Raw genomic sequence first — 16,679 nt, 5'->3', positions numbered from 1 at the left:
CGCTAGTATAGAAATAGACTTGTCGTGACAGTGTGTGGGCAGTGGCTTGTTTCTGCAACAAACGGATCAGCAGTTGGGAGAGAGCAGACTTCGCTGGATAAGAAGGAATTCTATGCTGGGATTTGTTACTGTGGAAGCAAAGGTGTCATATCAGGATGCTGTGGCTTCAGCTTTTTCAGAAATCCCCAGTGAGGGAAGCATCTGATGCTGGATCTGAACCAGCATCGTGGCACTGTGCTAACATACATCTTTGTGAGCACATGAGCATCCAAATATGTGGTAAAACAAACCACTGCTGTCTACACTGGCTGGATGAATAAAAAAATCCCTCTTTTTTTTTTTTTTTAAATCTATCAATCTAAGAAAAAAAGGAAAGTTGATGAATGCTTAATTAGATTAATAAGCCCTGCTCTCGATGTGCTTGCAAGTTGCTCTGCGATGTTATCACAATGCAGCGTTGATGGAGTTGTTCGAGGGCTTGCTGTTAGCCACAGCAATCAGCAAATAATCAGGTAGCTGATTCACTGGTGCCAATTATCGATAAGAAAAGGTGCTTTGTCTTGAGCTCAGCTCTCACTCTCTGTCCTCTACATCGCCACTTACCCACTCACACAATGAAGACTTTATCTAAGTATGGAAGTGCCTATCTGCTGCACAGCATGATCCCATTAGCTGAGCTGGACGTATCTCGGCTCGCTGCTGAGGGACTGACAGGAACATGTCAATAGAGTCTTTGTTTGAACTCTGTTTAGTTAGTGATGGAGGTTTGTTTAGGATCTTTAGAAAGCGCAGCAAACACAGACATTCACATCAGCCCTGGAAGCAAAGGTGTGAGATCAGGATGTTGTGGCTTCACCTTTTTCAGAAATCCCCAGAGACGCTCCAACCACCGCTGCACCTTCTGACTTCCTTTCTGGAAAAAGCAGAATCATTATATATATTTAAAGACTGTTCAGGGTTGCAGGACAACAAATGTAATGTCAAACAGATTAGTCTTATGGAAGACAGTGAAGAAAAAACGTGTGCATTGATTAAAGCTTTCTCATTTAGATGTATCTAAAAAGCGGGGTTGGAGGAATCTCTTTATATAATGTGTCTGTCTGTGTGTTTCCTTAATGTCTGATTTTTAACTGTAAAGTGCTTTGAGTTACATATTTCATGTTGGAAAAGCGCTTCATAAATAAAGTTTGATTGATTGATTGATTAAACAAACAGGGTTATTCTTCCATTAAAATGCTCCTTCTCCATAACTCCACTTCACACAAGAACATAAACGGAGAAAATAAGACAGTCAGTGCTGACCAGAGCCGGCTGGCAGGGACCTGACGACACGGTTCCTCATCCTCCCTCTGGTTTGATCATTTTGGTGAGGTGAAAAGACCTTTTTTCTTTGGATCCAGTAGCATGGAGCGCTTCACCATCCCAGTGATCCTGAAACCCGAGCTGATTGGCTAGATGGCGGTAATTGTTGTCCCTTAGAGGAATGGAGCAACTTCTACTGCAAAATAGATGAAATTGGGCAAAGAGAAGAGCTCCTGAAACAGCCTGAAAAGAACCATCATTTGGTGGTAATAGTCATGTTGAAGTGATTCCCAAGAGTTTTATCTGTCATAAAATGTGTCCTACACAGTGAGTCGATGGCGAAAAACTTATTTTTCTAAACAAAGTCTGCTTGCTTGGATAAATACGCTGGAGATGCAGGGAAACGCTTCAGGGAAGGAGAGAAAGAGTTGCGTGACTCCGACTTTACTGATTTCAGCTTTTTTCTCCAGAGATTTATTCAGCTTCCTTATTCTGGTTAAACCCTGAAGTGCTGTTGGATAATAACAGGAGAACCACCCTCAGCCTATTGTATTAATGTCTATTTTATTCATGTTCCACTGATTAGATAAGTATCTAAATCACTCTCACTGCTACTCCTCATGAGGAGGATTATTCTCTCTTGGATGCTGGTGCAGGAGCTCTTTCATTGTCTTTTGGTTCCTTCAGATGCTCCAAAGATCCAGGGTGCTGTGACAGTTTTCACGTGGGAGGGAAACCCAGCCAACATCAGCTGCGAGGTGGATGCACACCCCAGAGGCTCAGTAGTTTGGTTCAGAGACGGTTTCCAGCTGCCGAGTCCCAACGCGACCAACATGAAGATCTACAACATGGCAACCATCAGCTACCTGGAGGTGATTTACCTGGCTGGACGCATCCGCAGCTGCCGAGTTATCAATGATAAAACTGTTAAAAGCAACATAGATCAATATTTTTCTGCTTTAGGTTTCTAAGATCCTGTTTGTTAACAATCTTTTGTGGATTTTTTTCTCCCAGTATTTCGGTTGGATAGAGTGTAAACAAATGAAACAACCTTAATGCAAAAGATCGGTGCTTGAAAACACCTCCTCAGAGAATAAACAGCAGCCTGAGAGATGGCATTAAGCCGAAAATAAACACGTCAAAAGATAAAGAGCTAAATGATCGATAACTCCGAGAGCTTGTCTGTTTCCGTCCCGCAGATTTCACCTGATTCTCAGAGCGACTTTGGGAGCTACAACTGCACAGCGACCAATGTGATGGGCAGCGAATCCAAGGAGTTCCTCCTTATCCAAGCAGGTCTGTTTACTGAAAACACAAGCATGTTTGTTTACTTGACTTTTTATTGGATAGAAATACCGAAATTTGAATTTCCCACTTGCTGCTCCAGCTGGTTGTCTGGTGTTTGCAAGTCAATCCAACAAAATGTGCGTCTGGCTCCAAATGACCTCCAGGATCCCAAACCAACTCTCTAGAACCTGGATGGCCAACTCCAAAGGCAACTGTCCTGCAGGTTTTACAGACTTCAAGCACAAGTTCACGGCTCATTTAGCAGAACTGGAGAACAGGCTGTAAAACCTGCAGAACGGAGGCCCTGAAGGACCGCAGCGCTGCAGCACAACACAGATCAACTCCATATGATTTGTTTCAGTCCAAGGCTTTCTTTCAGACTCACGTTGCTTCACATATGAGACTTAGTTCCTTTTTTACCCCCTTCTTTACCTGATCCAGGGATATTTGTCTAGGGTCCTTCGGGATCCCAATCCGCAGCCCCTCAGACTTCAGAGAGTCCCCAAACGGTGCAAAGATGTGGCAGGACTTTATTTTAAGTATATGCGATTCTCTGTGCAAAAAGAAGAGAAAAACAAAGACGATGTTCCATCATCTGCATTAAAACTTGAAATAAAAAAGGTTGCTTTAAATCTTTTCCCAGAATGGCGTTGGGAAACTTTCTACGTAATATTTATCCAGCCAGCTTCAGCTGAGGGCTTCAACAGTTTAGCAGTAAAACTACCAAACATGCCCACAGGTCTGATCTAAGCAGATCCGAAATCATTTTACAGAGTAAGGATGTGTGAAATGTGGACATGAAATCCTACACGTAGCTATGAGGTCATCCAAGACGCCTGCAGTCCGGATGTGTTAACCAGCTCGAGACCAATAGCACCTGATATTGCACCTGGCTGCTGCCCCGTGGCCACCCTGCTGCCACGCGGCCGCTGCCCAGCTACTACCTGGCACAGCCTGGCTGCCATCCAGCTGCCGTCTGGCTACCAGCCATCCACCACCCATCTGCTGCCCAGCTACCACCTGGCCGCCACCCAGCCGCCACCCAGTCGCCACCAAGCCACCACCCAGCCGCCACCCAGTCGCCACCAAGCCACCACCCAGCCGCCACCCAGCCACCACCCAGCCGCCACCCAGCGGCTGTCCAGCCACCACCCAGCCACCACCCAGCCGCCACCCAGCGGCCGTCCAGCCACCACCCAGCCGCCACCCAGCGGCTGTCCAGCCACCACCCAGCCGCCACCCAGCGGCTGTCCAGCCGCCACCCAGCCGCCACCCAGCCACCACCCAGCGGCTGTCCAGCCACCACCCAGCCACCACCCAGCCACCACCCAGCCACCACCCAGCCACCACCCAGCCACCACCCAGCGGCTGTCCAGCCACCACCCAGCCGCCACCCAGCGGCTGTCCAGCCGCCACCCAGCCGCCACCCAGCCACCACCCAGCCGCCACCCAGCCACCACCCAGCGGCTGTCCAGCCACCACCCAGCCACCACCCAGCCACCACCCAGCGGCTGTCCAGCCACCACCCAGCCACCACCCAGCCACCACCCAGCGGCTGTCCAGCCACCACCCAGCCACCACCCAGCGGCTGTCCAGCCACCACCCAGCCACCACCCAGCCACCACCCAGCGGCTGTCCAGCCACCACCCAGCCACCACCCAGCGGCTGTCCAGCCACCACCCAGCCGCCACCCAGTCGCCACCCGGCCACTGCCCAGCCGCCACCCAGCGGCTGTCCAGCCACCACCCAGCCACCACCCAGCCACCACCCAGCCGCCACCCAGCGGCTGTCCAGCCGCCACCCAGTCGCCACCCGGCCACTGCCCAGCCGCCACCCAGCGGCTGTCCAGCCACCACCCAGCCGCCACCCAGCCGCCACCCAGCGGCTGTCCAGCCACCACCCAGCCACCACCCAGCCGCCACCCAGCGGCTGTCCAGCCACCACCCAGCCACCACCCAGCCACCACCCAGCCGCCACCCAGCCGCCACCCAGCGGCTGTCCAGCCGCCACCCAGTCGCCACCCGGCCACTGCCCAGCCGCCACCCAGCGGCTGTCCAGCCACCACCCAGCCGCCACCCAGCGGCTGTCCAGCTGCCACCCAGCCGCCACCCAGCCGCCACCCAGCGGCTGTCCAGCCCCCACCCAGCCACCACCCAGCCGCCACCCAGCGGCTGTCCAGCCACCACCCAGCCACCACCCAGCGGCTGTCCAGCCACCACCCAGCCACCACCCAGCCGCCACCCAGCGGCTGTCCAGCCACCACCCAGCCACCACCCAGCCGCCACCCAGCGGCTGTCCAGCCACCACCCAGCCACCACCCAGCCACCACCCAGCCACCACCCAGCCGCCACCCAGCGGCTGCCCAGCCACCACCCAGCCGCCACCCAGCGGCTGTCCAGCCACCACCCAGCCGCCACCCAGCGGCTGCCCAGCGGCTGCCCAGCCACCACCCAGCCGCCACCCAGCGGCTATCCAGCTGCCACCCAGCCGCCACCCAGCCACCACCCAGCGGCTGTCCAGCTGCCACCCAGCCGCCACCCAGCCACCACCCAGCGGCTGTCCAGCCACCACCCAGCCACCACCCAGCGGCTGTCCAGCCACCACCCAGCCACCACCCAGCGGCTGTCCAGCCACCACCCAGCCACCACCCAGCCGCCACCCAGCGGCTGTCCAGCCACCACCCAGCCACCACCCAGCCACCACCCAGCCACCACCCAGCCGCCACCCAGCGGCTGCCCAGCGGCTGCCCAGCCACCACCCAGCCGCCACCCAGCGGCTATCCAGCTGCCACCCAGCCGCCACCCAGCCGCCACCCAGCCGCCACCCAGCGGCTGTCCAGCCACCACCCAGCCACCACCCAGCCGCCACCCAGCGGCTGTCCAGCCACCACCCAGCCACCACCCAGCCACCACCCAGCCGCCACCCAGCCGCCACCCAGCGGCTGTCCAGCCACCACCCAGCCACCACCCAGCCACCACCCAGCCGCCACCCAGCGGCTGTCCAGCTGCCACCCAGCCACCACCCAGCCGCCACCCAGCGGCTGTCCAGCTGCCACCCAGCCGCCACCCAGCCACCACCCAGCGGCTGTCCAGCCACCACCCAGCCACCACCCAGCGGCTGTCCAGCTGCCACCCAGCCACCACCCAGCTGCCACCCAGCGGCTGTCCAGCCACCACCCAGCCACCACCCAGCCGCCACCCAGCGGCTGTCCAGCCACCACCCAGCCACCACCCAGCCGCCGCCCAGCGGCTGTCCAGCTGCCACCCAGCCACCACCCAGCTGCCACCCAGCGGCTGTCCAGCCACCACCCAGCCACCACCCAGCCGCCACCCAGCGGCTGTCCAGCTGCCACCCAGCCGCCACCCAGCTGCCACCCAGCGGCTGTCCAGCCACCACCCAGCCGCCACCCAGCGGCTGCCCAGCGGCTGCCCAGCGGCTGCCCAGCCACCACCCAGCCGCCACCCAGCGGCTGCCCAGCCGCCACTCAGCCGCCACCCAGCCGCCGCCTTGCTGCTAAAACAAGGCGACAATATTTCTTTGTGTGAAAAGTCCCGGAGGCACCTTGACAAATGAATAAATGAAGATGGAAATAACCTTGTGACATTCAATGTAGCGAGTTATAAGGAGATGAGAATAAAGCCACGAACATCACTGTGGAATCCTTTCTTCTGCATTTGGTTGGTGTTGGCTTCATTTGGCATGCAAATTACTTCACACCTTTACGAGTTGTAGGTCGCTTGGAACTTAAACGCATTAATTGCTGCCGTTGTGTGACGTCCTGGAGGCTTTTTCAGGCTTTTTCACGCCGTCGCTGCATCAGTATGCTGAAAGGGACTTTGTTCAGTTTCAACCTTGTTCATATTTCTCTTCACTTTGCTTCCTGTATGTTAATTAGAAAATGTGATGTGAAGTCTGAGGTGAAAAGTCAAACCAGAGAATTTCTTCATTTTTCAGTTTATTAATTTTGCCAGAAGTCCAGAAAAGGTGGTTTTATCACCAGAGATTGTGTAAATGTGGTGGGAATTAGCGGCACCTCCACATAAACAGATTGATCATTCATTTAACCTTCTGCCTTTCAGCAGGGAGTTCTTTATCCTGCTGCTTTGGAACTGAAAGACAAGGGACTTCAAGCGCCTGAAAACACTGTAGACGCTCCAAAGCCTCACTGGTGACACCAGAAACTACAGCATTCATCACCCTGAATAACTCCTTAAATCATGAAGGAGTTTATCTGCTAATGAACAGAAGCATTTCACTTGGAGCAAAGTTTTCTCAACTACAGAAGAATCAGTCTGAAGGAAGCCCAAAATATCCCTCTTTTCATAGGCTTGGGGAGAATGAAAGGTCAGACTTACAGTGAAGTTACTGAAAGGATAAAGCATCAGCTGATAACGATCAGGATTACTGTGGTGGTCTTCTGTTTCTGTGGCCCTGCTGCGTCTCAGATCTTTATTCATTCACTTACCTGCAGGATCTGCTGCTTCTTTCCTGATTCCAGGTTCGTCCCTGGAAGCTAAAAGCAAACGGAACGTGTGTTTGGAAAGACACATGCAGCTCTGCAGTCAAATCCAGAGACAATAAACATGTTGTTGCTACAGTCAAAGACAAAAAGCAAAAAGGTCGGCCGGAGGACATGGTCTACCTGTACCTGCTGGAGGACACGGTCTACCTGTTCCTGCTGGAGGACACGGTCTACCTGTCCCTGCTGATGGACACGGTCTACCTGTACCTGCTGGAGGACATGGTCTACCTGTCCCTGCTGATGGACACGGTCTACCTGTACCTGCTGGAGGACACGGTCTACCTGTCCCTGCTGATGGACACGGTCTACCTGTACCTGCTGGAGGACATGAAATATGGAGACTCTGGACTTGAGTCCGGCTCCTTCCAAAGGGAAGTAACTGACATGTGGGGTCCTCTCATTTTCCCACCCAGAGCAAAGTAACAGAACTATGTTCTCTACAGCCCGAAACGCCGTGGCGTAGAATCCATCAGGCAGATGGAGGACAGGTGGAGGTGCCTCGATGCACAGGAGGAAACCTATTTCACACCTGAAAGCATTACATGGTGCTAAATGGAAATGCGTCACGTTCACCAGAGACAAGTGCTTTTGTCCCCAACTTCCAACCGTCCCTGGCCTTCAACCCTCCCCAACCTCCAACCGAACCCAACCTCCAGCCATTCCCAGTCCTGTCAACAGTGCCTTTCCCAGTCCCCTTCCCAGTGCCTTTCCCAGTCCCCTTCCCAGTCCCCTTCCCAGTCCCCCTTCCCAGTGCCCTTCCCAGTGCCTTTCCCAGTCCCCTTCCCAGTCCCCCTTCCCAGTGCCCTTCCCAGTCCCCTTCCCAGTGCCTTTCCCAGTACCCTTCCCAGTCCCCTTCCCAGTTCCCTTCCCAGTGCCTTTTCCAGTGCCCTTCTTAGTCCCCTTCCCAGTTCCCTTACCAGTGCCTTTCCCAGTACCCTTCCCAGTGCCCTTCCCAGTGCCCTTCTTAGTCCCCTTCCCAGTTCCCTTACCAGTGCCTTTTCCAGTGCCCTTCTCAGTCCCCTTCCCAGTGCCCTTCCCAGTGCCCTTCTTAGTCCCCTTCCCAGTTCCCTTACCAGTGCCTTTTCCAGTGCCCTTCTCAGTCCCCTTCCCAGTTCCCTTCCCAGTGCCCTTTCCAGTCCCCTTCCCAGTGCCCTTTCCAGTGCCCTTCCCAGTCCCCTTCCCAGTTCCCTTCCCAGTGCCTTTTCCAGTGCCCTTCTTAGTCCCCTTCCCAGTGCCCTTCCCAGTGCCCTTTCCAGTGCCCTTCCCAGTCCCCTTCCCAGTCCCCTTCCCAGTGCCTTTTCCAGTGCCCTTCTTAGTCCCCTTCCCAGTGCCCTTCCCAGTGCCCTTTCCCATTCTGATGGGTGGTTTCTCTGACATCTGTCTTTTCTCCTTGCGGTTGTGTTAACACACACTCTGACGGTGTCAGAACAAGCAAATGATAAAATGTGTACTCACACTGGTGATGATCAATGAATCAAGTGTTTGATCAGCAGTACCTGCTGCTTCCTACCCTCTTTATTGCTATGGAAACAGAGACTGCCTCGCTTTGAGTTTAAATGCCACGCTGCTGCATTATTGCAGTTTGCTGCCGTTGTGTGAAGTCCTGCCGGCTTTTTCAGGCTTTCTCACGCTGTCGCCGCATCAGTATGCTGAAAGTCACCGTGTACAGTTTGCACACACAGAACCTTGTTCATATTTCTGTTCTTTTCATATTTTAGCATAATTTTGTTAGAAAAGTAATAATATGATGCTGTTGTATCTGAGGGTATCCAGTTTATTTGTACACACATGAAGGATGTTGTGTTTTTATCATGGAGACGTAAGGTGACTGGTAGCTGAAATCACTCTCACCTCATATGGCTGTCATCTTTGTGGCACCTCTCATCTTCACAATAGCAGCTCAGATGACCTCTGCTGCAGCATGCAGACCTTTAGCATAATTCCCAGCAGTGTTGAAGAGGAGCGACTCAAATGCTGCCATGATAAATGCCAAGCTGTTGGCTGACGGCACAACGAGAACTTCTTTATCTGCTCAGCGTTTTGCTCAGTACAAATAATGCACAAAACGAGTCCTCTGAAAGTATCTGTTTAGCATGCTATTATAAAGTAATCATACAGAAGAGAATGTCTCAAACCAGACCGCCGTCTACGGAGAGTGTCTCTCTCCTTCCGTTCACGTAGGTTGCCAGTTTCTAAGAGATCAGAGAACTTAGCAGCAGCAGAATACCTGGACACTGCAGTCAGCCAGTCTACAAAGGTTTCTCATCAAGAGGAGGCGACTCCCACGTTTCTTTGTTGTTGTTTTTTCTTTTCTTTCTTTTTCCTTTTATTTATTTATTTATTTATTCATTTATTTTGCCAATGCAACCATCAGAACAAGTCAGGCCTTGTCGTCCTGTTACTGACTGAGTTTACAGTAATCTGAGAAGAGGATGATGAGGACTGTTATCGCTGGTTTGGGAAAGTGGTGTAAATGTGCACCCTTCACACATACAATAAAACCCATTAAGCCTCTTCAAACAAAGAAGATGGTGGTTCATCACACACAGTGACAGAGGTGGTCCTTTGGCCCACTTGGGCTTCCTTTGTCCCAGAGACTCTCTCATCCTCCTACAGGCTTCGCTTCATCGTTGGTCCTTCTAGACCCTGGTAAAGTTGTCTTATGGCTGAAACCATGGCTTCTTATTGTTGAACAGACAGAAAGTTTTAGCTGCACACACACGGAGAGACGCAGAGATCCAAAAGTGGTCTCTGACCTGCCGCTGACAACAACAGCAAGTGTCCATGGTTCAGCTGCTGTCCACAGACCTCCACAGTATGTCAGCTGTGAAGCAGCAAACACCTCCCACCGACCACAGTTTATTCAGAAAGGATCTGCATATGCTGTTGTTGTCAGGGTGGCAGGCACTCTGCAAAGTTTTGTTTCTGCTAAACAGTTACTGTCAGACAACCCAGCTGCTAGCGCTTCGTTTACACGCTAATTTACGCTGTATGGAACAAAAAGGAAAAAGAGACTACAGTAACCAATAAGGACCACGCAGCAGCCGTTTTCCTTAAGTCTCACTTATTAAATAAGACGCCACCAATTTACTCTAATTGGTGGTCCAATATACTCTAATCTACCAACATAGTCGCACAAATGGATTTAAGGAGTGCTGAGTGTGAAATGAGACCAAAATGTTTTGTAAATTATGAGAAACTTTTTGTGTAATTCACGTAAAACTACCTGTCGAGGAGAAACTTTGCCAGCTCTGCATCCATATTAAAATAATTTGCTCTCTCAGTATTTTCCACCTCTCAAAAGATTCTCCATCACTGATCCTGTTTTTTTTCTGCTTTTGGTTGTTTGCTTTGTTGGCAGGAAGCCGAGGCTTCTTAGCTTCAGCTGAAACTGTTCCAGGTCTGCTTCTTTTGCTACCTGGATCCTCAATCCTGGTCCTCAGGGCCGGTCTCCCGCAGGTTTTCCAAGTGCCCCTGCTGGAAGACACCTGACTCTCTACATGTCTGCTACATACACATTCATTTGAATCAGGTGTGTTGCAGCAGGGACACTTGGAAAGTCTGCAGGCCCTCGAGCACCAGGATTGAAGATCCCTGTTTTACTAGTTTCCATACCTGCAGGTTGCCACTCTTTTGCACCCATAGAATACCAAACTCTGCACTGTTGCTAGGCAACCTTGGAGAGTCACTTATGATTGGTTAAGGAACCAGGAAGTAGTGAGGAGCCACACAGCACACCACCGTTATTCCGTCTCGTAACTCTCGTTCCGAGAATGCCTGACGAAGACGTTGATGGCTAGTCAGGATGTTTTCTGGAAGGTTCCTTCTGTGAGACAAGGGAGAATGTTTTTAATCATTTTTACAGAAAAAAAATCATACTTCTTTAGCCTATAATAAATTTTAAAAAACTGTAAAGTTTGTAAGTAGTTAAAGCAGCTCCTGCAGGCCTCTGTCTACTGTGTCATGTGATCTGTGTGGCTGATTTGTTTTCAGAGGGGACTTTCTTACTTTTTCTTCTCTCCTTGCCGATGCAGAGGTCCCGTCATCACCAGAAATCCAACAGGTGGAACCTTTCTCCAGCACGGCGGTGGTAGAGTTTGATGAGCCGGACACCACGGGGGGGGTGCCCATCATTAAGTACAGAGTGCAGTGGCGTCTGCCCGGGAAGGGATGGACCAGCAAGGAGTATGATGCTCAGGATGGTGAGTCACTCATCTTACAGAAGAAAAAGACTCTCATTGGATAAGGCGTGCACACGAAGAGTTAATTTCACCAGAAACACCATCATGGATTTCTGAACATCTCATTTAATCAGACTGTGGCAGCAGATTGAAAACGACTGCTGTGACAGATTTCTGCCTTGTGAGATTCGCCTTTGAGTTAGGCCTAAAATCCCTCCACTGCTGTCACACATTTCCCCTGAAAGCTCTGGAAAATAAGTTTAATCAATCGCAGGGATGCAGGCGGTGTTTTTCAACCCTGGCTGCATCCGATGCAGTTCAGGGAAATCCTCCAACCTATATCGCCATTTCATGTTGGGTGAAGCTGGTTTATTTATATGCTTCAATCCAACAAGTTGATTTACATGAATGTTTCAATACAAATGCCTGTCATCATCAATATGTACAGAAAACAGAAAAAAAACAAGAGTTGCCACAAATCAGCAGCTCCACAAGGAGTTTGTTGCATTAAATGATGCAGAAGCCTGAAAGCAGCTTCTTTATTCAGTGACCTGACATGGAAGGGTCCGTATGGACCAGAAGAACCAGAAGGTGTGAGATGGTAAAGGTTTATGGCCAACAGGGGTATTTTACAAATCATGCCCTTCCAGGATGGTTGTCAGTCCAGGATTCTGAGTCATCTGCTGTATCTGGCTCATCCAGTAAAAACAGATTATCTACAAGTTATGGATTATATGAAACGTGAACAAATATAGGAAAAAGTTAAAAAAAAAATGTTTTAAAGCAGCTGATTTATTTCTAATGTCAGGTCAGGTGAAGCATGGAGGGTTCTCTGCCTTCAGGTTGGAGGGATTTTATAGACCATCTTGTGGAAAGATGGCATCTTACACAACTTATTACCAGCAGTGTGGTTAATTGTTATTTCTTGTTAATTGTAGAAACTATTATTTCTGTTAGCTTAGCTTAAGCTGTTAGCTTGAGCTGTCTGAACAGTCATGGTTGCTGTGTTTAGTCAGCATTGCTTCCACAAATCTTTCCTATTGTTCCAAACTGTTATAAAACATCTTAAATGTCCTTTTGGTCTTTTAGTGTTGGAATTACAGTGCCTACATGCAGGAAACACACTGTTAATCCAAACATGACAGCAGCTGATGTCAGAGAGAGAGGGATGAACACATTGCAGGCAGGATGACAGTCAGTTCACACACTGACAGCCCCCAGATCCCCGTCCCACAGAGAGTTGCAGTGCTTACAAATCTGCACGCTTTTCGTCCTGAATGCCACATGGGATGCATCAGTCAGTGGTTGACAGGCTCAGCTGTCAGCTCAAGGCCCAAGAGCCGGCTGGGAGGGAGCCATACTCACAAGGAATCACACACCAACTGCAAATGTTTCCAAAAATATGCCACTCAGCCAAAATAGCTCCTCCACCTCCAATAGGCTGTTTGTAAAACACACAGCGCGAATAGACAATCCTGTTGGATTGTGTAAAGTTTCTCTGGAAAGTCTGAGGAAGTTGAAGCTGAATTATGAAATGGTTGAGCTGAGTAAAGAAAAAGCCTGTTGTGTCTTCCAGTACTGTGAGCCAGGGCTGCCATCACATGTTTGACAGCAGAACTGCCAGCAACAAACATCCATCCAGCGCAACGGATGCACACTGCCACACAAAGCATCTGATCAAATGTTTAATCTATACTGATCCATGTTGCATCTATACTGATCCATGTTGCATCTATACTGATCAATGCTTAATCTATACTGATCCATGCTACATCTATACTGATCCATGTTGCATCTATACTGATCAATGCTTAATCTATACTGATCCATGTTGCATCTATACTGATCCATGTTGCATCTATACTGATCAATGCTTAATCTATACTGATCCATGCTACATCTATACTGATCCATGTTGCATCTATACTGATCAATGCTTAATCTATACTGATCCATGCTACATCTATACTGATCCATGCTACATCTATACTGATCCATGTTGCATCTATACTGATCCATGCTACATCTATACTGATCCATGTTGCATCTATACTGATCCATGCTACATCTATACTGATCCATGCTACATCTATACTGATCCATGCTACATCTATACTGATCAATGCTTAATCTATACTGATCCATGCTACATCTATACTGATCAATGCTTAATCTATACTGATCCATGCTACATCTATACTGATCCATGTTGCATCTATACTGATCCATGCTACATCTATACTGATCAATGCTTAATCTATACTGATCCATGTTGCATCTATACTGATCCATGCTACATCTATACTGATCCATGCTACATCTATACTGATCAATGTTGCATCTATACTGATCAATGCTACATCTATACTGATCCATGCTACATCTATACTGATCCATGCTACATCTATACTGATCAATGTTGCATCTATACTGATCAATGCTTAATCTATACTGATCCATGCTACATCTATACTGATCCATGCTACATCTATACTGATCCATGTTGCATCTATACTGATCAATGCTACATCTATACTGATCAATGTTGCATCTATACTGATCAATGCTTAATCTATACTGATCCATGTTGCATCTATACTGAGCCATGCTACATCTATACTGATCCATGCTACATCTATACTGATCCATGTTGCATCTATACTGATCAATGCTACATCTATACTGATCCATGCTACATCTATACTGATCCATGTTGCATCTATACTGATCAATGCTACATCTATACTGATCCATGCTACATCTATACTGATCCATGCTACATCTATACTGATCCATGTTGCATCTATACTGATCCATGCTACATCTATACTGATCCATGCTACATCTATACTGATCAATGTTGCATCTATACTGATCAATGCTTAATCTATACTGATCCATGTTGCATCTATACTGATCCATGCTACATCTATACTGATCAATGCTTAATCTATACTGATCCATGCTACATCTATACTGATCCATGCTACATCTATACTGATCCATGCTACATCTATACTGATCCATGCTACATCTATACTGATCCATGCTACATCTATACTGATCCATGTTGCATCTATACTGATCAATGCTACATCTATACTGATCAATGTTGCATCTATACTGATCCATGCTACATCTATACTGATCCATGCTACATCTATACTGATCCATGCTACATCTATACTGATCCATGCTACATCTATACTGATCCATGCTACATCTATACTGATCCATGTTGCATCTATACTGATCAATGCTACATCTATACTGATCAATGTTGCATCTATACTGATCAATGCTTAATCTATACTGATCCATGTTGCATCTATACTGAGCCATGCTACATCTATACTGATCCATGCTACATCTATACTGATCCATGTTGCATCTATACTGATCAATGCTACATCTATACTGATCCATGCTACATCTATACTGATCCATGTTGCATCTATACTGATCAATGCTACATCTATACTGATCCATGCTACATCTATACTGATCCATGTTGCATCTATACTGATCAATGCTACATCTATACTGATCCATGCTACATCTATACTGATCAATGTTGCATCTATACTGATCAATGCTTAATCTATGCTGATCCATGTTGCATCTATACTGATCCATGCTACATCTATACTGATCCATGTTGCATCTATACTGATCCATGCTACATCTATACTGATCAATGCTTAATCTATACTGATCCATGCTACATCTATACTGATCCATGTTGCATCTATACTGATCAATGCTACATCTATACTGATCCATGCTACATCTATACTGATCAATGTTGCATCTATACTGATCCATGTTGCATCTATACTGATCCATGTTGCATCTATACTGATTCATGCTACATCTATACTGATCCATGCTACATCTATACTGATCCATGCTACATCTATACTGATCAATGTTGCATCTATACTGATCCATGCTACATCTATACTGATCCATGTTGCATCTATACTGATCCATGCTACATCTATACTGATCAATGCTTAATCTATACTGATCCATGCTACATCTATACTGATCAATGCTTAATCTATACTGATCCATGCTACATCTATACTGATCCATGTTGCATCTATACTGATCCATGCTACATCTATACTGATCAATGCTTAATCTATACTGATCCATGTTGCATCTATACTGATCCATGCTACATCTATACTGATCCATGCTACATCTATACTGATCAATGTTGCATCTATACTGATCAATGCTACATCTATACTGATCCATGCTACATCTATACTGATCCATGCTACATCTATACTGATCAATGTTGCATCTATACTGATCAATGCTTAATCTATACTGATCCATGCTACATCTATACTGATCCATGCTACATCTATACTGATCCATGTTGCATCTATACTGATCAATGCTACATCTATACTGATCAATGTTGCATCTATACTGATCAATGCTTAATCTATACTGATCCATGTTGCATCTATACTGAGCCATGCTACATCTATACTGATCCATGCTACATCTATACTGATCCATGTTGCATCTATACTGATCAATGCTACATCTATACTGATCCATGCTACATCTATACTGATCCATGTTGCATCTATACTGATCAATGCTACATCTATACTGATCCATGCTACATCTATACTGATCCATGCTACATCTATACTGATCCATGTTGCATCTATACTGATCCATGCTACATCTATACTGATCCATGCTACATCTATACTGATCAATGTTGCATCTATACTGATCAATGCTTAATCTATACTGATCCATGTTGCATCTATACTGATCCATGCTACATCTATACTGATCAATGCTTAATCTATACTGATCCATGCTACATCTATACTGATCCATGCTACATCTATACTGATCCATGCTACATCTATACTGATCCATGCTACATCTATACTGATCCATGCTACATCTATACTGATCCATGTTGCATCTATACTGATCAATGCTACATCTATACTGATCAATGTTGCATCTATACTGATCCATGCTACATCTATACTGATCCATGCTACATCTATACTGATCCATGCTACATCTATACTGATCCATGCTACATCTATACTGATCCATGCTACATCTATACTGATCCATGTTGCATCTATACTGATCAATGCTACATCTATACTGATCAATGTTGCATCTATACTGATCAATGCTTAATCTATACTGATCCATGTTGCATCTATACTGAGCCATGCTACATCTATACTGATCCATGCTACATCTATACTGATCCATGTTGCATCTATACTGATCAATGCTACATCTATACTGATCCATGCTACATCTATACTGATCCATGTTGCATCTATACTGATCAATGCTACATCTATACTGATCCATGCTACATC

The 16,679-nt window shown here is 47.8% G+C and overlaps 1 protein-coding gene across 1 annotated transcript in view; it reads left to right on the top strand.

The window, feature by feature from the left end:
- ncam1a (neural cell adhesion molecule 1a) overlaps positions 1-16,679 on the top strand; it is a gene marked incomplete at its 3' end in the record, with an annotated part of 306,826 nt that overhangs the window by 238,934 nt on the left and 51,213 nt on the right. Inside the window, 3 exon segments of the mRNA XM_079248256.1 lie at positions 1,990-2,174; positions 2,502-2,598; positions 11,146-11,313. Of these exon segments, the coding sequence (XP_079104382.1) occupies positions 1,990-2,174; positions 2,502-2,598; positions 11,146-11,313 (450 nt within the window).

The sequence above is a fragment of the Telmatherina bonti genome, assembly GCF_933228915.1.
Source record: "Telmatherina bonti genome assembly, chromosome: 10".
NCBI classification, from domain to species: Eukaryota; Metazoa; Chordata; class Actinopteri; order Atheriniformes; family Telmatherinidae; genus Telmatherina; species Telmatherina bonti.
The sequence above is the reverse complement of the archived record's forward strand: the minus strand, read 5'-3'. Positions and strand labels throughout refer to the sequence as shown.